The sequence below is a fragment of the Bubalus bubalis genome, chromosome 11 (genome assembly GCF_019923935.1).
Source record: "Bubalus bubalis isolate 160015118507 breed Murrah chromosome 11, NDDB_SH_1, whole genome shotgun sequence".
Taxonomy (NCBI): domain Eukaryota; kingdom Metazoa; phylum Chordata; class Mammalia; order Artiodactyla; family Bovidae; genus Bubalus; species Bubalus bubalis.
The window spans coordinates 77059835-77084068 of NC_059167.1; the positions used below are offsets into that span (position 1 = coordinate 77059835).

Genomic DNA, 24234 nt, shown 5'->3' on the forward strand with positions numbered 1-24234 from the left:
TAGACACATTCGGCAAATCACCGTGTGTTTGCTGCTGCTGCTGCTGCTGCTAAGTCGCTTCAGTCGTGTCTGACTGTGCAACCCCATAGACGGCAGCCTACCAGGCTCCCCCGTCCCTGGGATTCTCCAGGCAAGAACACTGGAGTGGGTTGCCATTTTCTTCTTCAATGCATGAAAGTGAAATGTGAAAGTGAAGTCGCTCAGTCGTGTCTGACTCTTCGCGACCCCATGGACTGCAGCCTACCAGGCTCCTCCGTCCATGGGACTTTCCAGGCAAGAGTACTGGAGTGGGGTGCCATTGCCTTCTCCGCACCGTGTGTTTAGAAAATGGCAAATTTCTCCATGTGGCCAGGAGGAGACAGGAGATGGCACAGAAATAAAATGCAGGCGGGGGTAGAAGTCTCTTGATGCCACAGAAAACATTTCAACTCATAAAAGATATAGACAGTTACCTTGAACTCAAGGATATACTGCACACAAGCTTTATACACCTGAGTAGACTGAGGGCCAGAGTGGTCCCAAGGTCAGATGGATGCGTCTTGGCAGCTGGAACATCAGCTCAGCTCCAGTCTCAGGTCCCCAACTCCCAGGGCAGGGTTCTCACTACATTGCTGCCTGGTGTGCTGTGGGTGACGAACTCATTCTTGGACTGGGCTCCAAAACAGCTATAATTTCTCATTGTGAAATAATCCCCTTCTTATAGCTTTCCAGCTTTTCCTGCTGTGCCCTGTGGTGGGAGATACTGTTTAGGTGGGGGGTATTATCAAGAGACAAACCACGTGAGTTGGGAAGTCATGCCAGCATCTAAGGTGAAGAGAGTCAGCTTTATCGAGTTTAGGGGACAAATCTCACATTTACTTAAGTGAGGTCTATTATGGGATCACTAAGTTCAGTGTCTTGACCTATTGGCTGACCTGCTTTGAACTTTGAATTAAACAGTCCTGACGCCTTCCCTCATTGCAATCGGATCCAGCCTGTGTTTTCATTCCTTGACCTGAGTGTTTCACTTCTCCAGAAGGGCTAATCCTTAATCTCGCTTGTTTTCCAGGATCTGCTCCAAATTCAACTGCTTTTGTGTTTTATGTAATTCTATTTCTCCTAAGGAAGCTAGAAAGGCAGACATCAGCAGGGCTCTGGGCATTTTCTATGAATAGGAGAGGGTATCTCCCACTTGGCATACATGTGTATGAGGGAAAATATGTGATTACGGAACTCCAACTCCCTCTACGAGCTGGGCCAGCAGACTTCCCTCGCTGGACCCTGCGGTGACTGTGGCTAAGTCGTGTGATCTCTATGGTCCTTAGTATTATTTTCTGAGAAATGAAAGAGCGTCGAAAGATGATATCTAAGATCTCCCTCAGTTAAAAATTTTTTCTTTGTAAGTATTTCTTCTTCTAAAAATCTGCTTATATTTCCCAGGAAGAAAGACAATGTAGGATTTCAATATCAAATCTTTTTTCTTAAGACTTTTATGTTTTTCACAGCACCAAGGTTGCTTTTATGAATCTATTCACCAATTGCATTCAGTTCTACCTGGTTTGCTTAGTGGTAAAGAATCCACCTGCCAACTCAGGAGATGCAGATTTGATCCCTGGGTCAGGAAGATACCCGGGAGAAGGAAATGGCAACTGTCTCCAATATTCTCACAGGGGAAATCCCATGGAGGGAGTAGCCTGGTGAGCTACAGTCTATGGGGTTGCAAAAGTGTTGGACATGACTTAGCAACTGAACAACTGACTGTGAAACAAATCATTCACATACATTAGTCCAGAAATACAGATATACACAGAGGGGAAAGTTCTCACCTACACCCACCCCCCCATCCTTACCCTACTGAATCCCCGTCACAGATCAGCAAGAAATGGATTTTGTGTATTTTCACACAATTTCACACAATTTCCTATCTTGGTATGATAAAATTAAATTCCTTCAGTATATTCAGAGATATAAGGGGAGTACAGAGAAAGCACTATCCTGTGCTTGCCAATTAATTCCCAAATGTCTTCAGCTCAAAACAATCCTCATGCCACTGTGACACTTTCTGGAACTTTTTAGGAATACACAATTATTTAAAGAAAAATTTGACCCAGTTTTCTCATTTAGGAATGAGAGTTCTTAGTGTAGAAGACAAGAAACTAGAAGGAAACTTGTGGTGGTGGATTGAAACTTGAACAGACAATGACTAGTCATAATTTTCAATGCTGATATAAAATGGAGATGTAAATCTGTGTGTGGACTTCCATTCATGAAGTCACTCTATCTGTTCATTCAAAGAGTCTAGAAATAGCAACACCCCAAGAGTGACAAGCATTCTTAGCTTTTAGCCAGAACTTGGCTTTTAAATACCATAACTATCCTTAAAAGAACCTTGGAGAAAGGGCTTCCTGAAGAAATGGCTGACCCCAGGGCCAGGACATGGAGCACAAAAGAGGAGACTAGAATATTTTGTGCCAAAAAAGCAAGGAAGTACCCAAAGAATGGTGGAGACATGTCAAAAGGACACAGAAGTGAGTTTAAGGGGCTCCCAATGGTCAAATCTGTGACAATTTGAGCATCAAAATAAATAAAGAAAATAATAGATAATATAAACTACAAAAAAAGTGAGAAACCATGAGGCTACACTTGTACAATAAATAAATGAATAAGTTGAAAGTTTGGTGAAGAACAGGATATTGACATAGTTTCAAAGTACTGTCTCCCCCAACACTTACTAATCACAAAAGGGAAAATAGTCACTATATACAGAAGCCTGGCAGACACTACCTTAATAAAAGATCAAAGCGAATCACATATTTAACAGGGCAAATGTCTAAATGTCATGTGCCACCTAATAAGGTACAATACAAATAACAGGGCAACATTTCCTTGACATTTCTATCAAAGACACACACATTGAATTTAGTCATGAGGATACACCAGACAAACCCACATAGAGGTACAGCTTCAAAATAACTATCAAAATCATCAGAGTCAAGAAAAGACTGAGGCACTGCTCCAAGTTGAAGAAAAATAGACATGACAACTAAAAGCAGCAGATTATTCTAAATGGAAATCTTTTGCTCTGAAGGACACTATTGAGGAAATTGGCAAAATGTGCCTCTGAAGATTAGAGGCAGTCATGAATCAAGGATCATTTCCTGATTTTGATGGCTATTTGATGATCGTGATGAAGTAGGAGAATGCCCTTGTTTGTACAAAATACACATTGCTGTATTTGGCAAGTGGAAGGGAGAGGAAGGAGGTGAGGTGCAGGTGAAGTGAAAGTCGTTCAGTCGTGTCTGACTCTATCGTACTGTATAGTCCATGGAATTCTCTAGGCCAGAATACTAGAGTGGGTAGCCTTTCCCTTCTCCAGGGGATCTTCCCAACCCAAGAATCAAACCCAGTTCTCCTGCATTGTGGGTGAGTTCTTTACCAGTTGAGCCACAAGGGAAGTCCAAGAATACTGGAGTGGTAGCCTTTCCCTTCTCCAGGGGATCTTCCAGGAATCGAACTGGGCTCTCCTACATTGCAGATGGATTCTTTACCAACTGAGCTATGAGGGAAACCCAGGAAGGAGGTGGTGGGCATCCATCTTCATTTGTCTCAATTAGTTCAAGAAAAAACAGCTCATGGAACTCTCCTTTCAACTTTAGTGTAAATTCAATTTTTTTTTCAAAATTAAAAAGAAAAAATACATCACAGTGGAAAAGTCCTGACAGATTTTACAGACTTTCCTCTGGGTGTTTTTAGATTATGATACTTCACAGGAAGTGATTGCAATAAGCAGGCCAGGGTGAAAACAAGAGAAAGTTAATTTAATGCATGGAAAGCATAAAAATATGACAACAACAATAACAAAAACTCATCTATGCATCACAAACTGCTTCAGATCAGATCAGTTCAGTCGCTCAGTCATGTCCGACTCTTTGCGACCCCATGAATCGCAGCACGCCAGGCCTCCCTGTCCATCACCAACTCCCGGAGTTCACTGAGACTCACGTCCATCGAGTCAGTGATGCCATCCAGCCATCTCATCCTCTGTCAATTTTGAGCAATGAGAATCTCAGAGTTCAAGTTTCCAGCACAGGGAGGTGAGGAGATAAAGAACATTTGCATGAGAGGGAACCAGGACGATCCCTAAAGTGAAAGGAAGATCTGGGTTACTCTTGTGCAAACAAACCTCCCTAACTCTATTTGCTCTGTGTGCTAAGCCTGACTTTATGTACTTGAGTCTTTCAGTGTGTTTCCCCCAAGCTGAGTTATAAAATCTAAGGCCATTCTGCAGCCAGTGATACTTTCATTTAAGAAGTCCAGATCCAGTGGCAGAGCTGTGCCCTGCACAGGAACCTGGAATTAGATTTGCTACAACAGAAGCAAGTGTGGTGTGTCCCTGAGTACATGCGGGTTGGCAATTGATGAAACAAAGAGGCTCATTGCATAAGTGGGCCCTGTGCAGTCTGCGGGTTTCTTCAGGTCTTAGACTCAGAACCCTCGTGCTTGTGCTGGCCCCACCCACAGGGACTGCACTATATCTCCAATCCCAAGGGTGGGGGTAGACCAGCTGCCCCCGAGCCCCAGGACTGCTAATTGGATCAGTTTGCTGTGACAGGTGGAGAAGACAATGGCACCCCACTCCAGTACTCTTGCCTGGAAAATCCCATGGACGGAGGAGCCCGGTAGGCTGCAGTCCATAGGGTCGCTAAGAGTCAGACGTGACTGAGTGACTTCACTTTTACTTTTCACTTTCGTGCATTGGAGAAGGAAATGGCAACCCACTCCAGTTCTTGCCTGGAGAATCCCAGGGACGGCGGAGCCTGGTGGGCTGCCATCTCTGGGGTTGCACAGAGTTGACACGACTGAAGTGACTTAGCAGCAGCAGCAGCAGCTGTGACAGGAGTCACAGCAGAGATACTGGGTAAGACAAGGAGCTCTAGAGCTGAAGTTAGTACCCAGGACACAGGACAGACTTTGGGGAGCAGAGGGGAAAGGAGCTAGAACCACAGTGACAGCCAGGGGCCTGCTGGGTGAGCAAGGAGGGAGTGTGTTTTTAGTTGCCGGGATGCAGAATATACCCCTCTTTTCACAGGAAACATGGTTCCTATACAGGATTCCTGGCTTGATTTCTTTTTTTTTTTAATTTACTTTTATTGGAGTATAGTTGCTTTATAATGTTGTACTAGTTCCTACTGTACAGCAAAATGAATCAGCCATACATATACATATATTTTGTATATGTACAAAATGATGCTGAAATTGAAGCTCCAATACTTTGGCCACCTGATGCGAAGAACTGACTCATTGGAAAAGACTCTGATGTTGGGAAAGATTCAAGGCAGAAGGAGAAGGGGACAACAGAGGATGAGATGGTTGGATGGCATCACTGACTCAATGGACATGAGTTTGAGCAAGCTTCGGGAGATGGTGAAGGGAAGCCTGGCGTGCTGCAGTCCATGGGATCACAAAGAGTTGGACATGATTGAGCAACTGAACTGAACTGACCCTCAATGCAATGCTGCAATGTTACAGGATGGTATGCAAAGGATGAAGTACTTTTCTCCACACAGTGCTTGCTCATGTAGCTCATATTTGTACCATCAAAAATGTAACCTTTCCTACATTACTCAGGATTAATTGTCATAACAGCTCGATTCAAATGCCTGTAACCTCCTGCAATCTCATAGGAAAGGCACTGTATTCATTATACGAACTGCCCAATGGTCAGACACAGACACAGAGTCTGTGGTCACCTTGTCCTGTGGTCACACAATCTTCACTGTTGCACGTGATCACAGGACAATACCACGTGGTTCTAGTTCACTTGCATGAGATCATCTAAACTTTGGGTCAGCACTATGGGCTATGCTCATTGGCCAAGGCCCACAGTTACAACCATGGTCCAGTCCTACCATCCACCCTGGCTAACAGCATCAGTCCTCAGGGCACAAGCCCCCAGCCTCCTTTAAGTTTGGCTCAGCTGGGTGATTCATGTTGATACATAACAGAAACCAACACAATATTGTAAATCAATTATCCTCCAATTAAAAATTAAAAAAAAAATTTTTTTAAACAAAGCTCCCTGCATGCATGCTAAGTTGTTTCAGTCCTGCCCAACTTTTTGTGACCCTACGGACTGCAGCCCACCAGGCTCCTCTGTCCATGGGATTTCCCATCAAGAATACTGGACTGGGCTGCCATGCCTTCCTCTCAGGGATTGAACCCACATTTCTCACAGTCTCCTGCACTGGCAGGCAAGTTCTTTACCACGACCACCACCTGGTGAAACTCCCGGTGCAGACACAATAAACTTTACAGAATTAGCCACAAGGCTCTGTGTGTCTGCTTGTGCCCTTCTTTAATGAGCTTACATTCTGCTCTAGAAGCATATCCCCTCCTTCATGTCTGAGATTTGTGGGAAATAGAGAGATATGAGAATACAGTGGCTCATTCACATCTGGATCAGGAAGGGGCACAGGCTCTAGAATCTGGGAACGTAGACTGACAGTAAAGGGGACAGACGATAACAGCTCCTACTCTCCTCCATCACAGCTGCACTCAGGAATCAGTGAGGAACAGGGAGGGAAAACTCTTCACACGCTGTGGTCAGGAGCAGCACTCAAGGGATTGCTTGAGAATTGTTCGAATCTTTTGCAGGACTTCACTCAGAATAGAACAGAGCTGGCTTGTCATCAAATTTGTACATCTGTCCTTGAGTCTGGAGCTCCTGACTTCCCTTTTATCAGCTACTTTTCCAGGCCTAGATATATAGCAATTTCCACTTCTTCCACCCTCCATATGGTCATTCATTCTTGTTCTTGGTAATCCTACACACAGCAGCTGCACTTCAGCATCTTTTCCAGAGAAACCACTGAAGGATTTACTCCTCCGGGTGGATCTGTTGACTCAAGCTATTGCATGGAGATCCTAGGTTTGGAAAATTTCAGGGCTCAACAGAAACCACTGACTTCAGCTTAAAAAAGAGTGGCATGATATGATCTCATTCTTCCAACAGCCTTGGAGTAATAGAAGGAGGGCTTGGGATACGGCAAGGCTGGAGTCACATTGGCCATGAGGCAATGAACCTTCCTTGTCTCAGACTGCATGTCTCTTCCCAGACATGGACACAGCATCTCCAACAGTCAACTCAGCTGCTGCATCGCTCTCTGCCTTGTGTCATCATCCCCTCTCCCATCACTCATTCTTGATGACAGGAAACCATGCAAAGTAACCTTCTAGGTTATTGCATCTGTATCCCAGGTCAGAAAAAAGCAATCTTTATCACCACAGTGATGGCTCTTCCCAGAATAAGAACCAGAGGGGTGTATAGGAGATGACAAATGACAATTCTCATTTAGGGTAAACACTTCGGCCAGGTGTTTCATCAGACTCGTTAAAATCTTGTGACTAGGGCCAGATCTACTCTTTGAGTGTGAGGATTCAAGCTTCCTCATTGCTGAAAGATGTTTAGGCAGGTATACTAGCTCTGTAGGTATCCACTCACTTGGAATATGTAAGTGGAAAGGCGTGAACCTGATTCATTTCCTGATCCAGGGCTGCTCCCCAGCCCACACCCAAATAAAAGCACCACAGGCCAAGCCAGTTCTTGAGAAGTTCGTGGTGAGGGAAAGCCTTCAGAGATCTGAAGCCCAGTGGAGGGAAGCTGTGTCCCACTGAGCCGGCGTTGCAACAGGAGGACTCATTGACAAGGTGAGGCCTACAGTGGAACATGGGTGAGGAGAGAAGACAGAGAAGGGATGGGTTCTGATCAGATAAGAGTACTCTCAGGTGAGTGACAAGGTGGACAAAGGAGGGACTCAATGTGGAGGGATGAGGACACAAAAGGGAGAGAGGAGAGAGATGCTAGGGGCTGGGGGCACAAAATGGGGCTTTGGAGGAGATGGGGATGGAGTCATGGGTGGGATGAAATGCAGAGAAATAAATAGGGACACGGGGACTCCGGGACACAGAGGGATCGGTGTGAGGGAGAAGAGATGGAGCAAGGAATGGGAGGCATGAGAGGCAGAATGAATGAAAGAGGACAAAGTTACAAGCTGAGGGGGACAGAGCCCTAGGTTTAGGGAGTGTGGTCATGGCAGTTGTGGGCAGACAGAGAGGAGAGGAGGGAAAAGACACATGGGGAGGGAGGAAGGAGACAGTAGGGCAGGAAGATGAGATCAGTTAGAAGAAGCAGGTGTTCAAGGTAAGACTCCTAAGACATTCATGAAGCCACATCAGTACTGGCTGATCCCAGGCCCAGCTGAGAAAGTGAAGGCAAGTGCACATTTGTCCCCTTCACAGAATGCTTGGAAATTAACCCCTGAAATCCCCTTAAATTCAGAGGCAGCCCAGGAAGGTTAGAACTACTTTATCACACCACTGGGCCCCGGGCCCCAAGGAACCTCCTTAGAGAGGCTGTGGCCAGGCCCACCCACACCCCCACACTCTCCTCTCAGGTAGGGCACTTGCCCCTCTCCCAGCTTATACAGTTTTCCTGGCTCCTCTTCAGGAGTGGGGCTCTGGATTCTGGGTCCTCTGAAGCCAACTCCATGGAGACAGAGGTCACCGTGGATGGAGGTAATTTGGGAGTTCCCTAGGAGTCAAACAGCCCAAGTGGCCCATCAAGCCTGTCACAAAGCTATGCATATATCAACCTTTACTGAGCAGCCCCTTCCCCAGGGAAACACTATACTGTCTTCTCCCAATTTCTACCTCTTGCTGACACCCCAACACTTTGCCTCTCAAGACAAATCAACTGCAAAAGGGTAAAAAGCTTTCAAGGCTGTTCAGGTCCCTGTTGATGATTCCCATTTTACAAGGCTTTCCATGTCACTTTCTGTCCATCCCACCCTCATACAGCCAGCAGCCCAAACTGGGAAAGAAAAGGGTTCCCAGAATTCCCTGGTGGACCAATGGTTAGGGCTCTGTCCTTTCACTGCCAGGAGTCAAGGTTCATGGTCAGGGAACTAAGATCCCATAAGACACGAAAGTGAAAGTGAAGTGAAAGTGAAGTCGCTCAGTCGTGTCCCACTCTTTGCGACCTCATGGACTGTAGCCTACCAGGCTCCTCCGTCCATGGTATTTTCCAGGCACGAGTACTGGAGTGGGTTGCCATTTCCTTCTCTGGGGGATCTTCCCGACCCAGGGATCGAACCCGGGTCTCCTGCATTGTAGACAGACGCTTTACCGTCTGAGCCACCAGGGAAATCCTTAAAGTCCATGAGACACGCGGTACAGTCAAAAGATAAGAAAGGGGAGGGGTTTCAACACCTGAGCACAGGCTGTACTTTCCCAGAGGGTAGCTCTGATTCCCTTGTGACCCTCTGGTGCAGTCCATAGTCTGGACTTAGGTGCACACAGGGCTGGGCCCCCGTCTCCCGCTTCCACCTCCCAGCCTCTCCACAGTATCACTGTTTCCTTAGCCCAAGGACACACACATTCTTCATATGCCCTTTCCCACTCCAGTTCCCAGTCCTGGGTCTTCTTAAAGTGAGGTCAGACATAGGTAGGGTACCTGAGAAAAGAAAGACCTGGGTGTCTGTAGTTCCTGATTGGAGAAGACCTAATTACCTAATTAACCTGGGTTGTTCAGTGGTCTCTGGGCTTCAGCTATTTTAGGAGACCCAACCCCTACCACCGGAGAAAGCAATGACAACTCACTTCAGTACTCTTGCCTAGAAAATCCCATGAATGGAGGAGCCTGGTGGGCTGCCACCTATGGGGTCACACAGGGTTGGACACAACTGAAGTGACTTAGCAGCAGCAGCAACTCTTACCACCACCGACCCTTCTTCCCCCTAGAGCAAGCCCCAGTGACCCCACCCTCACATCAGAGATAGCCACTTGTGCCAGCTCTTCTGGTGGCTTATCACAGGGGCATTAATTGTTGACCAGAACGCCTGTGTGAAAGGTAACAGCTGGTAAGAGAGGAGGACAGGGCACCTGAGGGATCTAGGAACGTCAAATCTGCACTCTCCCCCGGAGCCAGATACCTGTCTTCTCCTGAGAAGAGCTAAGCAAGTAAATCATGAACTATGGTTAAGACCCAAGTGCTAAGAATTCTCCCCAACAGATGCAACCTCTAGAGTCATAATATAAACCAGACCTTGAGAAGAACTCCAGGAGAGGTGAGGGTGGAGTTATTATGAAGCAACAGGAAGAAACGTGTGGAGTGAGCGGGAATCAGGGAAGGTTCCAGAGCAAAGATTTCCTTGGGGAGAGTTTTAAGCATAAATAGCGTCCCTACCTCCAATTAGGGGTAGAGGATAGGCAATTCAGAGAGAAAAAAAGGCCAGAGACATTACACACATATGGCTGAGCACTGTGTGTTTAGAAAATTTCAAGTTTCTCTGTGGCACCGGGGATAACACAGAAATAAAACGTAGGCCTTGGGAGACGCCTCTTGACTATCATGCAAAACATTTCTATTTATTAAAAAAATATATAGACAGTTATCTTGAACTCAAGGATGGACAAGACATAAGCAATGGAAAGAAACTTCCTGCTGGCATCCCATTATACACCTGAGGAGAATGAGGGTCAGTGTAGACCCAAAGTCAGACACTTGTGTCTTGGTGCAGAAGCAGAAGCCGGTGTCAGATCCCCAACTCCCCAAGGCAGAGTTGTCACTACACAGTGTCGCCTGGTGTGCCATGCATGGGGACCTGACCCTGGGGATGGACCCCCCAAAGGGCTTCAATTTCTCATTGTGAAACAATCCCCTTCTTCCTCTAGCCTTGGATTTCCCCCTTCTACTTCTTCCTGCCGTGACCTGTGGTGGGAGAAGGCGTTGCTGCTCACCCCACCTGTAGAGTTAGAGGCCTGGGGACTCATACTGGGGTAACATCAGGTGCACTTATATCAGAGCAGCTAGAGTGAGGAGCAAGGAGACAGGGTGAGGAGACAGGGCAACCTGTTTAGGAGGAAGGCTGCTAGTCCAAACAGAACCCTTCCCTCTCCTTAAAAGGCATCCCATGCTGGTTCTACCAAGGAAGCAAGGTCTCGAAAAAAGTCATTTGCTTAGAAATTTCTTGAGTCACACATTTTCCATCTTCTGCTTTCTTCCTGGTGTTAATCACTAGGACAGTTCCAACGGGTCCAACACTGCTTTTTTTCTCCACAGGTGGGGATATAGTCAAGAAACAAGCCATATGGGTGGGGAAGTCAAGGCAGGCATCTAAGATGAAGAGAGTCAGCCTTAGGGAGTTTAGGAGACAAATCTCACATCTACTTAAGTGGAGTCTTTTAAGGAGTCACTAGGTTAAGCTTCTTGACCTACTGGCTGATCTGCTTTGAACTTTGCATTTAACGGTCTCAATGCCTTCCCTCATTGCAATCTGATCTGGCTTATGTTCTTGCTTCCTGAATATTAATTTCATTCTCCAGAAAGGCTAATCCTTAATCCCCCTCTGCTTTCTTGGTTCTGCTGCAACCTCAACTTTTGTCAATGTGTGTAAATTTATGTATACACAGTTCCTCAATGTGTTCACTCAAAGAGTCTGGTAATAGCAACATCCCAAGAGTGACAAGCATGCTTAGCTTTTAGCCAGAACTTGGCTTTTATTTAAATACCATGTACTATCCTTAAAAGAGCCTTGGAGAAATGGCTCCCTGAAGAAATGGCTGCCCTCAGGGCTGGGACAGGGAGCACAGAAGAGGAGACTAGAATATCTTTAGCCAGAAAGCAAGGAAATACCCAAAGAATGATGGGAATGTCAAAAGGACACAGAAGTCAGTTTAAGGGGCTCCCAATGGCCAAATCTGTGACAATTTGAGCATCAAGATAATAATGAAAATAACAGGTAATATAAACAACTAAAAAAGTGAGAAACAATGATGCTACACTGATATAATAAATTAATAAGTTGATAGTTTGATAAAGAACAGGATATTGGCATAGTTTCAAAATAGAGTAAGTCTCCTACATAGGAGGGAGTTCTATTCTGAGAGCATGTTTGTAAGTCCTCTTTTTCATTAGTCCAAAAAAGTTAGCTGAGGGAGGCAACTGACACAACCTGAAATGTAGTACTATAGTATAATAGGTTTATAATACTTTTCACACAAATTAATATAAAAATAAAAAATTTTTAATCTTACAGTACAGTACCTTGAAAAGTAGAACAGTACAGTACAACAGCTGGCATATAGGGGCTGGCATCGAGTGAACAGACAAAAAGAGTTACTGACTAGAGGAGGGAGAGGAGGTGGGAGATGGTTCAGCTGAAGGATCATTAGCAATAGGAGATGGAGGGCAGGCTGAATTTCACTCATACGTGACATTGACGGCACAGGTTCTGGTTCCTTTCTGGATTCAATTCTACCTGTTGTTCAGCCATTCAGTCGTGTCCGACTCTTTGCAACACCATGAACTGCAGCATGCCAGGCTTCCCTGCCCTTCACCATCTCCTGGAGCTTGCTCAAACTCATGTCCATTGAGCTGGTGATGCCATCCAACCATCTCGTCTTCTGTCGTCCCCTTCTCCTCCTGCCTTCAGTCTTTCCCAGAATCAGGCTCTTTTCTAATGAGTTAGCTTTTCGCATCAGGTGGCCTAAGTATTGCAGCTTCAATTCTACCTACCCTCTTGTAAAAATGATCTAGTGATGTCTGGGTAGTAGCCCTTCTACTCTCATTTTAAGTGACACAGAAGCACTGGATTGCACTCAACAGTTTCTGCAAGCTTTGTGTGTCTTTCTATGTTCTGGTCCTGTGGCTCAAAAACTAACAGTGCCTCCTCAAGTAAAGAAAATCCCCTTGCCATTTCTTGTGTCATGAATCTCATCAGTTCTTCAGTTACTTCTTCCTCTTTTGTCTCTTTGTCTTTTCTCTGGGCCTCCAGTTCCATCAGGTCTTCATTAGTAACCTCCTTGTGTTGCACAGCAAGGAGTTCGGTGAAATTGTCCTCCTGTGGATCTAAGTCCAGCTTCTCACTGAGGGTCACTAAGTCACTGAAGACCTCTTTGGACTCTTCATTCACCTTCTCAAACCCACGAATTGTGAACAAACTGTGGGCAAAGGTGCTTCCAAACACCATTCTCAGTAACATTGGAACCTCACGCCAAGCAAAGTCAAAATTTTTTATGGCCTTGTAGATATTATAGTCCTTCCAAAATTGGCACAAGGTTGTTTATGATTTGTCACTTGCCTTTACTGCCTGATGAAAAATATGACATAAATAATATTTGCTGAAAGTCAGTGTAACTCCCTAGTCTTTAGGCTGGATGGGCAATGTAGTATTCAGTGGCAAATGCACTACTTTGATGTTGAGATGAAAGTCAGCCATGAATGGGGGGTGTCTGGGAGCACTGCTGAGCAGCAAATGAATGTTGAATGGGATATCCTTCTCCAAGCAATATTTCTCTACCTCTAGGATAAAGTGATGGAAAAACCAGTCCTGGAAAATGGTTTGCGTAACCCAGGTTTTGGGGTTACTCTCACATACAACAGAAAGAGTACCCTTGACTATGTTCTTAAGGTCTCTTGGGTTCTCTGAATGATAAACTAAGAAGGATTCAGCTTCATATCCCTGGGAGCATTGCCACCAAACAACCGAGCTAGCCTATCCTTTGCTGCTTTATACCCTGGCATCAACTTCTCCTCTTTACTGATGTAACTTCATCTGGCATCCTCTTCCAGTACAGTCCCAGCTGTGTGGTTTGTAATGGTTGAAAACTTTCCAAAACTCAATTCCTCAGTTTATATTTAAAAAGTGATGCACAACTAATTAGAATAGGTGCTCCTCTCAAACAGGGTGTTTGCTCAGAAGAGGAAAGTGAGTGTCTGGATGCCTTGTTTGATGCCAGTAGAGGCCCTACCTCCTGCTACTTCTCTTTGTTCTCTTAAAAGCCAAAATTCAACTGAGTAAATTTGAAGATTCAATTGTTTTTGTTGAATCATTAATGAAAGGGGCAGCATCTCATCTAGTATATAAGAGAGGTGCTCCGAGGAGCCGGCAGTGGAAGGGTTTTATAGGCAGAAACTGGACGAAGCAAGAAAGTTATTAATAAAAAAGAGAAAGAATTGTTTCCATCAGGTTCCCCTGCTGTTTGATTTCAGAGTTTCCTCATAAGAAGAACTGACTTACATAATACCCACCTCACATAGTTCTAGTGAGGGTTAAATATATGAGCTTTTCATAGAATGCAAGGTAACACTGATTATTATAAGTATTATGATGATGTCAAGTGCATTTGTTTTACTGGTAGGTAGCATGTCTTGAGCCAATGCCTAAAATGCAGGGAGACTGGAAATGTAGAGGTGGGTGAATGACAAGAGAAGGCTGGTAATTTTTAACAAGATAGCAGTGTCCTAGATCCAACATCAGTGAAGGTGGTTGCTAGGGGTCTGCGAGACAGCTGGCCTCCTGCTGCTACCTTGCTATGGTCTTTACAGACCAGGACCTGGGGACTGAAGTCGACGAAGAGGGACGCGGAGGACCCAAGTCTCGAGTGAAACAAGGGTGCTTTATTTGTAACAGCATATACTTATATATTTTCATACAAGGAAGCTTTAGGTAGCAAAAATAAAGTTGAGCAAAAACAGAACCAGGTGAATAACAATCGTCACGGGGCCAGAAGACAATCCACATCCTGAGTAATAGGGACATGACCGAATAGTTTACAGTAAAGTAAAAGGTCACTGAAGGGAATCCACGCGTGAGCTCTGTCTCCTGACCTCAGTCCTGAGAACTGTGTGCAGCTCTGCTCGTTCCTGTTTTCCAGGAACTGATAAAGAACAGAGGGCCCTTGAGAAACAGCACACAAAGGAAGAAAACAACATACAGGATTCCTTAAAGTTGAACGTCCCCTGACACTACCTGATATTTGAAACCATAGGATCTGAAAGTGATCCTGGTACCCTTGGGTCCACTTTCTATGCAGGCAACGTAGCCATTTTGTGAGCGGATACAAGTCAGTGTTGCATTGATGGTGGAGTTAGACAATGTTACAACAAAATATCGGGTGCTCACAGTTAGTCATTTGTGGACAGGTAAAGAAGAAAGGAAACAGAAAGCCCAGGATAAGGGTATTTCTGAAGGTTAATAGCTGGGAGGTTGAGGCCAGGTGCAGGGTGCTAACAGTTGTCACATAACCTTCTCTGGAAGTGCTTTCCCGGTTCTATAAAACCTACTTAGCACCTGTTCATGAGACCAAATTCTGTGGGTAAACAGAAAGTACAGTGGAGCAGCATCCTCCTGGGGGACCCTATCTGTTCTGCAGGCTTTTGCAAGGCAGTTCCTGGAGCTGGCCCAAGAAACAACATCTTTGGGATCCAGATCATTGCATGGGAACAATGAAACCTCAATCCTATCTTGGGCAGCAGTAAGAACCAGGGATTTCAGAAAAAGCCAACTTGGGGACGAAAGGCCACATTTATCAAGTTTGCCTCCTAGAACAAATCTCTAATCCATTCAAGTGAGTTAATATTTGACCCAATTGGGCCCAAGGAAGAGGTGAATGACTCTCCATGTTTTGTCCAAGAGTAGTGTCCTTGGTTTGTGTGTCTCTGACAAGACTGAGGATTTTCAGATCTCGTCTCTCCACCCTGTCCATCTGACCACTGTAAGATCAAAACTGGGAGGGGCCTCCAGGTTCACTCAGCTGGAACCTGTCTCCGGGAACAAACAGTTAGAATCCCTCTGCAGTTGGAAGGAAACTTCTAGATTTTTGTAAGATTCTTCCATCTGGGTAATCTATTGTTTTATATATGTTTGTTTGTTTATATGCTATTTCTAGATGTCCATCCATCTCAATGAACCTATTCCCCCACCCTTTTAAAGCCTCTGGGCCCAAGCTCATGAATTCAGAAGAAAATGAATTAGGTTCCAAAGTCTAAAATGAAAACAGATTTCTTTAGGGGATATTCTATATGTTGATAAAAGCAAACTAGTGAGCTGGAAGCAAGCAGAGGTTTAGGAGAGATTCCTAAATTGTGATAAAATCCCCAAAGAAGGAGAGGCAGGGGCTGAAGGGCATCTGGAAGGCCCCACCCCACCCCAGACACAGACAGTGTATGTGGCTTAACAAGGGAAAAACAGAAGTCTATTTTTAGCTCTGTTTTTTTTTTTCTTTCCTTTTTAATACTTATTATTTATTTGGCTGCACTGGGTCTTAGCTGAGGCATGGGAGATCTTCCATCCTTATTTTTAGCTGCAGCATGGCAGATCTTTTTTTTTTTTTTTTTTTTAGTTGCCGCATGTAGGATCGTTAGCTGTAGCATAAGGGATCTACTTTCCTGACCAGGGATGGAACCAGCCCCTGCATTGGGAGCTTGGAGTCTTAGCCACTGGACCATCAGGGAAGTCCTAGCACTGTTTTCTTATAACGTGCATGCGTGTGTGCTCAGTCTTATCTCCTTCCCTGATATTTACTTTCCTTTAGAAAGTTTTGGGGGAATTCCGTGTCAATCCAAGTGTTTAGGACTTTTTGCTTTTCACTGCCAAGGGTGTGGGTTCATTCCTTTGTCAGGGAACTAAGAGCCCACAAATCATACAGTGCAAACAAAAAAAGGAAGAGAAAGTTCTTGGATGCTCTTTGAAAATAAAGTAAGTGGAGCACATCCAAAGTTCAAAGGAAGGTACACTGGCTGCAGTTACTCATAATCCAGTGTCAAGGTAATTTTTTGGTGCATAAATTTTTATGGATCTGTTGAGTACAAAATATTGCCTGTGGGGAAAGGAAGAGAATGTTAATTTTTATAAAGACCAAGGGATTGGTTTGAGACACAGGATAAAGTTAGTCTAAAGAACATTTGGAACAAATTCCACTGACAATTAAGTGCTTGGGTCTAGAAGGACCTGACGATTGTGTGCTTGGGTGAAGAAGGATCTGTCTAAATGAGTCTGACAATCCTTGACCAAATGTGAGGCCCTGCACTTTTGGCCTACACAGATTCTGTACCATAAATATTCTGTCCTTATTTGTTTTTTTCCCAAAAAAATTCTGTCTCTTATTTGTTTTTTCCCTATTCCATTTTACCTTTCTTTTTGGGAAATTTAGAATTGCAAACACGAGTGTGGAAGGTGTGAGTGGGGGAGCAGATGTTAAATAAAGGTGTGTGTTTGCTAGGGTTTGGTTTCTGGATGTCTCAGGGAGTCATGATTAGAGCACATGCATGCTAAGTTACTTTAGTCATGTCAGACTCTTTGCAACCCCATGGACTGTAGCCCCTCCGGCTTTTCTGCCCATGCGATTCTCAGGCAAGAATACTGGAATGGGTTGCCTTGCCCTCCTCCAAGGAATCTTCCCAACCCAGGAATCTAACCTCAGTCTCCTGAGGCTACTACATTGCAGGCAGATTTTTTACCACTGAGCCACTGGGGAAGCCCCCAAGATTGCAATAAGCCTGAGCAAAATTTAGCTGAGTTGTTACAGGATGAATGTGCAAATTTTGTACATCAGAAATAAAGATATTCCTTTACCTCCCCAGACTGGAACATGAGGACCTTCAACCTCCCAACAAACAAGTACCTTTTTAGGGAGCCAACCCTGAGGTAGGGTCAGCATCTCAACTAGAGCTGAAGAGGGCTGAGCTTACACACTGAGCCTTAAAGGATGATGCACACCAGTGAGACTGGGCTCAGATCACCCTGACATCTCTTTCTTTCAGCTGGTGCCTTGTGACACCAACTAAATCTATACAAACTTATCTTTACAATTCCATGCTCACTGGACTTTTGCTAGTGAAACTAGAATGGCTCCCTTATGCTTAATGAGAGCCACGGAATTTCAAACTTTTATAGCTAGCAAGTCTCATTTCATAGATAAGTTTATACCTGGAGAGGAAAATGACATCATTCATTAAAACATTTATTACTGAGGGTCTGCTGTGAGGCAGGCAGTATGATTCAAATTGAATAATATATGTCTAAAGCATAGAGTGTTTGGACAGAGACTGTTGCTGAGCCTGCCAGCTCACACCCCTTTCTGTCATCAACGATATCCCCTGTACAATACTGGCTCCTACAAGGACGCACTGTTTCCTCTAAGAGAGGGAAACAACATTTCTATCCATCGTTGTCACCTAATGACTCTTTTGGGTATGACCAGCTCAGGTTCTACTAGATTTTTGAACTCTGGGATTCCAGCCTCTGTTCACAGTGTGACCATTAAGGATACTTCCACCCTTGACAGCCTGCTATTCTACAACTGCTTTTGATGTTAAAAGGCAATATTTTGTCCATTGCAGAGCAAGAGACTTAACTGATTACAATTCAAGAAAAGTGTCTTCCTATATAGTAGGAAGAAAATACACACCCAGGAGACTGAAAACACCATGTAAATGTAAAGAGCTCGGTGCACGGGGAGCATGGCAGCCCAGCGGCTGTGGCGGAGCAGTGGCCCTGTAGGATAGCTTGTTACTCTTTTAGGTGTGACTCTCCCAGTCGTCTACCACTTTCTTGCTAACCTCCCCAAATTATTTTTGCTGATTCTACTACAAATGATACTCTTATGTGCTTAATGGAAACCTTTTCAGGGACTATTTCAATATTGAGGAATGACCAAAGAATTTCTTGGTGTATAATCTGGTAATTCTTTGGCAATATACCAAATTTGTCTATAGCATGATAAACAGATAAAGATCAATGCCAGATGCTGATTAGAAAGGGAGATCATTTCACTCAGCCTTTCATATGGCTTCCCATGTAAACTGCAGAACCCCAAATGCTCTTATATTTCTAGAGTCACAATTGTACTCCCAGGACTGTTTAGCATCATGACAGGCTTAGTGCTACAACCGGTGGCCTCTTTAAGAGCTACAAAAATATTTAATATGAAAATATGTTTACTGACTTACACACAAGAAAAGCACAATATAAAAATAATAATTAATTTAATGTCTATGACACTATACCATTTATCTTTCAATTTAGGATTCATAAAGATTATAGTATATCTAAGAATAAATTTAAGGTCAAACTTTCATCCCATTACAAGAATTTTGCTGCATGTGTGATTGCCAAGAAATCATGAAAAGTGAAAGCAAAAGTTGCACAATCATGTCCAAATCTTTGGGCCCCATAAACTGTAGCCTGCCAATATCCTCTGTCCATGGAATTCTCCAGGCAAGAACACCAGAATGGGTTGCCATTTCCTTCTCCAGGGGATCTTCCCAACCCAGGGATCAAACCCGGGTCTCCTACATTGCAGGCAGATCCTTTACTAACTGAACCACTAGGGAAGCCTACCTCTTGGGGAATTAGGTCTGCTTACTGTCACCTCAGGGTGAAACTGCTCTCACTACCCTTCTCACAGTTAACAGATGGATTGACTTGTTCGGGAATCCTGTCTTCACCAATCCTCTCTGATAACCCTTCCCTGGGCTCAAGGTTCCCTGAAAGTCCTTCTTCTTAGCTCTCAGAGTATATCTTACTGTCTCTTTGTAGTAAACTGGCACTCCCGTCCTTTCCCCATGGGTACTACATCCTGGATTAGCAAGGCACTGGATGTGTCTTATGGTCTCTGTGTTCTGGGACCCAGCACAGTGCCTGGTACCCAATAGGGGCTTATGTAGTGCTTGTTATTAAATTAGTTAATAAATGAATTAAAGAATGTGAGTGGATTTTGAATTGCAACAACTGATAGAAAGGTAAATTCTCAGTGATCCTCCAGGATAGGAAACAGCGGTTGTACTTGGAAGTTGTATTCAGGAAACATTTTTATAGATGTTCCAAAGGAATCAATTGAGAAGACATATGAGACTACTGAGGAAAGGAAAAGAAAAAAATATATCTAGTGACAGAGGATACCTGATTCATGACGTCCTGCCAGAGAGAAAAATCCTTGACCTTTTAGCCTAATTTGGCAATTCTGTTCTGTGCCTCTATTACATCTCCTTTTGCCCTTGGCAGGAGCCTTTGTTGGAAGAGATGGTGATGGTCCTGAGCCCCCTGTTTTTGGTCTTCATGCTGGGACTGGGTCTGACACCACTGACCCTGGCTGAGGATGACCGCAGATACCGACACTTCCTGACCCAGCACTATGATCGTAGTCCAAAGGGCCGGGATAACAAATACTGTGAAATGATGATGGAGAAACGACACCTGACCAAACCCTGCAAAAGCATCAACACCTTTGTTCATGGCAACAAGAATGACATCAAGGACATCTGTAAAGATAAGAATGGAAAACCTTACCGAGGCAATCTCAGAATAAGCAAGTCTCCCTTCCAGGTCACCATTTGCAAGCATAAAGGAGGGTCCACCCGGCCTCCATGCCATTACAAAGCCACCAAAGACTACAGAGTCATCGTTATCGGCTGTGAAAAGGGCTGGCCCGTCCACTTTGATGAGTCCTTTGTCCCTCCACGCAAGTAGCCCAGAGCTGGCTCTGCTCTTCCTTCATAGCATTTCCCCCTTACACCGTGGCAACATTCATTGCTAGGAATCCAGAAAATGAGCTGCTGACCTTTTCTTTTCTGCTTTAGAATATACTTCATTAATAAAAATGTCTCTGAGTCTTCTCACTGATTCTTGGTCTATTGATCTTTCTCCATTTTCCCTGTTCAATTGAAAGGGCTGGATGGGAAAGCAATGCCTTTTTCCTTGTCAGTTAGTTCCTGATCAGGCATTCAAGGAGTGGACGTTACTTTTCAGTGAAGGTAAAAATGTTAAATTCATCTTACAGAGATTGTTGGGAAAATTCCAAGGCTTAAGCTCCTAAGCAGAATTTTTAGGAGGAGCAAATTGTTTTTGCTGTCACCTAATAAGCCAATATTACTTCTACAAATGTTAAGCCTTAGGAAGAAGAGTTTAGTACTAAATACCAACAGATAAATTACACTTTCTTTCCCTCTTTCTCTCTCTCACACACACACACAAACACACCCACCCACACATTGGTAATCCTGCATAAATAACAAAACCCATTCAGGGTAGCCACCTCTTACCTTAAGTAGAAAATAATTTGATATTGTTTTGATTGGAACACTTGGATATTCTCATGATTATTTTATATAAAGATAAAAGACTGATTACTACATTATTTTCTCTTTAATATTTTATTAACTGTTATCTAGTAACTCTGAGGTCTTGGGAAGGTCATACAAAGATTTCAAGCTTTTCCTTTGTTCTTCAACTTGATATGTTTTCAAATAAATACAAGCTTAAGTTAACAGACAGTCTCTGTAAAATATGCTAATTAATCCCTGAGTTCAATGTTACCTAATTTCATCAACAGATGCCTGGATATCTTACTTAGAAAGTAGTTAATAAACTACAGTTATGCATCACTAGTCCTGCCATTTTATGAATGACTATCATGGTCAGAGTATTCCCCATGGTGGCCTCCCCTGCGGCCTACATGTCCTGAAATAGACCAAAAGCCCTGGTTCCTCAATACTTGGGTTATACGCCTGTGTCTTGGTGCCACACAGAGCCCAGCCTCACTGAAAGTATTCAATTTATGGAGGAAGGGATGGAGGAGTAGGTTACTGGTTCATCTATTTCAAAAACGAAAACATTGTCATTTCTTTCCAAAGTAGGAAGAAGAATTTTCCAAACCACTTTATTGGAAAATTTGTCTTACTATAAAAGTCAAAAAATCCTTAAGAAGCAAGATATTAACAATGTTTGATAGACTATCTGAATTTTTTTTTTTCTGGTTCTCCAATCAGTGGTGAAAGTGAAGTCACTCAGTCGTGTCTGACTCTTTGCAACCCCATGGACTGTAGCCCACCAGGCTCCTCCTCTGTCCATGAGATTTTCCAGGCAAGAATACTGGAACGGGTTGTCATTTCCTACTACAAGGGATCATCCCAACCCAGGGATCAAACCCACATCTCTTGGATCGAACTCAGGTCTCCCACATTGCAGGCAAACTCTTTACCATCTGAGCCACCAGGGAATCCCAATCAGTGGTCATGTGTATTAATTGTTCAGTCACATCTGACTCTTTGCCACCCTGTGGACTGTAGCTGGCCAGGCTCCTCTCTTCATGGTATTTTCTTGGCAAAAATATTGGAAAGTGATAGTCACTCAGTCATGCCCGACTCTGTGACCCCATGGACTGCAGCCCACCAGGTTCCTCTGTCTATGGGATTTTCCAGGCAAGAATACTGGAATGGGTTGCTATTTCCTACTACAGGGGATCATCTCAATCCAGGGATCAAACACACATCTCTTGCCTCTCCTGCATTGGCAGGAGGATTCTTTACCACTAGTGGCACCTGAGAAGCCTGCAATTCAGTGTAGTTGTTATTTTATCAGATTGAAGGGAACAGAGGAAACCAAGAGAAATGGAAATCCTAAAAATGATCATTGCTGACACCTACTGGACACTTAGGCTAGGCATTGTGATAAGCACTTTACATTGATTTTATCGTTTCTTCTTTACAACATTCCTTTAAGAAGGACCCTATGGACCTTGCCCCCACACCACATCCTCTGCCTGCCTTTTGTCTGTGGAAAACTTTAGTCAAAGAATAAGTTTAATGAGAGAAATGAGAAACGTGGAAACAAAGGGAAACAGTCAAAGGAGACTAAATAATAGTGTAGTCAAGGACCCTTATTTCTTTCTCAAGGGCTATAGATAATATTCTGAGCCATAGCCCGTGAACTGTCTTACAGATACTAAAACACCAGGTGGAGAAATTAACATCATGATGACCAGACTGTTCCAAGGACATGAGCTACCACAATTCCGAGAACTGGCCACAAAGAAATGGGAACAAATGGATGCTGGAACTGAAGACTAGCTGTACCTAAAACAACCAACATGTCGCTAGTCAAACCACTGATGACCAATCTGAAGATGACTGTCAGAGATGACTATGCTGTTTCTGCATGTAGTCCCCCACCCCTACTTGTGTCTGTAAAAGCTCTTGCCCCACTGGTTGCAGGGGTAGGGGGAGCCGGCCTGTGGATGGATGTCCACCACCCTCCCCCCACAGTTGCAGGCATCTTGAAATAAAGCAAACTTTGCTTTCCACCAATCTGGCCTGCTTATTGCCTCTTAAGCAGTGAGCAGCTGGACTCCGCACACTCTTTCGGTAACACTGAAGTGAAAGTGAAAGTCGCTTAGTCGTGTCCAACTCTTTGCGACCCCATGGACTATACAGTCCATGGAATTCTCTAGGCCAGAATAGTGGAGTGGGTAGCCTTTGCAACCCCATGGACTTATACAGTCCACGGAATTCTCTAAGCCAGAATACTGGAGTGGGTAGCTTTTCTCCAGGGGATCTTCCCAACCCAGGGATGGAATCCAGGTCTCCCGTATTGCAGGCAGATTCTTTACCAGCAGAGCCACAAGGGAGGCCTGGTAGCATTTTCATTACGCCTATTCTACTTCTGAGGAATATACTGAGAGAAGTTATTTCTCCAAGATCATACAGTTAGTGTGGTAAACTAGGTCTTTCAGATCACCGTATCAAAAGTTCTTACTGACATTGAACATGTCAGCAGAGCAAGCCATTGGTGCAAGCTCTAACCTAAAAGTATGTGTTGTGGGGCTTTGGGGATCATTTAATTTTCTGTTGTAGGCAGAAGCTTGAGAGGCACCCATGGATGTCTACATTGAACTCTGTTCATAGTATTTTTCCTTGTCTTACTAAATCAGTTGGTTACTGTGACTGAGGCCATCCATGCTCTTGTTTGAAAAGTAAAATCTTCTCTGTAGCTAGTCGTGTTGCTAAACCATGTTGTTGGTCACAAAGAAGCAGAATGAGAGAAAGGAGACAGAACTGTGCACACTTAGTTTTGGGACAGACCATGCAAAGTACATTGTGGTGATGAAGCTCTTACCCAAGTGCTAAGTGTATCTTCAGAAGTTGCATCCAGTGGTCCTGGGGTGAGGAGTAAATCAAGCATCATTTCTTCCTGCCACCCTGCTTCCCACAACTCCTTTACTTCCCTCTCCTCCTAACTCCGTATTGCGTATCTGCAGCAGCAGACACAGCAATGTGACACAGAGCTTTGGGTCTTTCTGTGCACAGGCAAAACGTGGTCGTGAACGGAGAAGGTGGCATTTAAACAAATGATAGTTATGTTTAATCCTGATCATTATTGTTAAGGATAGGCTGTAGGTGGAATAAGATGCAAATCCCTAGCGTTATAATCACACACAGTGTGATCCACCATCATGAAGCAGCATCTTTGAAAACAAAGGACAGTAGTAACCATATGTATCAAACTAGGAACTCAGCTGGGCCTAAACCTTAGACTGGATGTGTATAAAAAGGCCCTGTCTGTTGCTCCAAAAATTCTCCTTACTACTTTGGGTTGCTCACTTCCTATTGAACCTGGGATGGTTTTTCTTGCCCCTTGG

General features: G+C 44.1%; 1 protein-coding gene across 1 annotated transcript; it reads left to right on the forward strand.

Annotated features, from left to right (window-relative positions):
* Window positions 1-7555: 7555 nt before the first annotated feature.
* Window positions 7556-20441, forward strand: LOC102389011 (angiogenin-1-like). The gene is made up of 2 exons (XM_006062045.4): window positions 7556-7686; window positions 19824-20441. The coding sequence occupies exon 2, from the start codon at window positions 19842-19844 to the stop codon at window positions 20286-20288; it is 447 nt and encodes a 148-aa protein (XP_006062107.3). The 5' UTR covers window positions 7556-7686; window positions 19824-19841; the 3' UTR covers window positions 20289-20441.
* Window positions 20442-24234: the final 3793 nt, after the last annotated feature.

What these genes read in the sequence shown, in the direction of transcription:
- LOC102389011 (XM_006062045.4), top strand. Translation starts at nt 19,842, where the DNA reads ATGGTGATGGTCCTGAGCCCCCTGTTTTTGGTCTTCATGCTGGGACTG.